At 50.4% G+C, this 1,271-nt stretch overlaps 1 protein-coding gene across 1 annotated transcript in view; it reads left to right on the forward strand.

Moving 5' to 3' along the window:
- The window catches only part of GLTSCR1 (glioma tumor suppressor candidate region gene 1), a gene marked incomplete at its 3' end in the record, with an annotated part of 25,560 nt that extends 24,296 nt beyond the window's left edge, over positions 1-1,264 (forward strand). The window contains exons 10-11 of the mRNA XM_014949420.1: positions 19-121; positions 867-1,264. Of these exons, the coding sequence (XP_014804906.1) occupies positions 19-121; positions 867-1,264 (501 nt within the window). The remainder of the gene's footprint in view (positions 1-18; positions 122-866) is intronic.
- Positions 1,265-1,271: the final 7 nt, after the last annotated feature.

A 1,271-nucleotide genomic window follows, 5' to 3' on the forward strand; every position in this document is an offset into this window, starting at 1 on the left:
CCTCCTCCTCCTCTGCAGCGAGTCAGTCCCTCCGCGGAGATGGTGATGATCGACCGCATGTTCATCCAGGAGGAGAAGACCATGTTGGCGTTGGACAAGCAGTTGGCCAAGGAGAAACCAGGTGGGGAACCACTTCTTGGGGGGCTTTTAGCCCATTTCTTACACCTTTTTCAAGGTCTCCGTGCCCCCCCTCCCTCCCCCGCCTCCCGATGGGGATTTTGGGGGGAAAAACGATGGAAATAGGAGGGAGGGGTTTTGTTAAAGGTCTTGATGGATGGAAATCTTATTTAAGGGAGAAAGTGGGGGTTTGGGCTCTTGATAAATCGTCCTCCTAAATGTCGATAAATGTCGATAAATGTCGATAAATCACGATAAACGTTGATAAATCACGATAAATGTTGATAAATGATGATAAAGGTCGATAAATGTCGATAAATCATGATAAATGTCGATAAATGTCGATAAATCATGATAAATGTCGATAAATGTTGATAAATCATGATAAACATCGATAAACGTTGATAAATCATGATAAACGTCGATAAACATCGATAAATCCCGATAAATCATGATAAATGTTGATAAATGTCGATAAATTCTGATAAATCCCGGGGGGGTTTGGGGGGAGGTCGCTGTTTCCCCCTCCCCGGGAGCAGGAGAATAATGGGATAAATTCCCTCAAAAGCAGAATTTCCTGATGGGAAGGGGTGGGGGGGTGGTAATAAAAAAGCCGAATCCTGACGAAAACGGGTCAAATTTGCCGAATCTCTTAATTATGCGAGGAAATTGTTGTAATAGTCGTAAATCTGCATGAATTAGCATAAAGGGTGGGGTTTGGTGCTGACGCTGCCCCGTTTCCCTTCCAGACGAGTACGTCTCCTCTTCCTCCCGCTCGCAGAACCTCTGCTCCTCCTCCTCTTCGTCCTCCTCTTCCTCCTCCTCCTCCTCCTCTTCCTCCTCCTCCTCCGCCGCCGCCGCCTCGGTGACCCCCGTCGTCCTCCCCGGCCCCGCGCCCACCTCGGAGAACCTCAAATCTCCTCCGGTTCCTGCGGTTCCTGCGTTGCATCCCACCAAACTGGTGATCAAACACGGGGGAGGGGGGTCCCCTTCGGTCACTTGGGCCAAGGCTTCTCCCCTGGGGGGGGACGGGGGGGAGGAGGAGACCCTCCCCTCCCGTAACAAACCCCCCATCAAGACCTACGAAGCCCGAAGCCGCATCGGCCTCAAGTTGAAGATCAAACAAGAAGCTGGTTTGAGCAAAGTGGTCCATA

The sequence above is a fragment of the Calidris pugnax genome, unplaced genomic scaffold (genome assembly GCF_001431845.1).
Source record: "Calidris pugnax isolate Ruff unplaced genomic scaffold, ASM143184v1 scaffold202, whole genome shotgun sequence".
Lineage (NCBI taxonomy): Eukaryota > Metazoa > Chordata > Aves > Charadriiformes > Scolopacidae > Calidris > Calidris pugnax.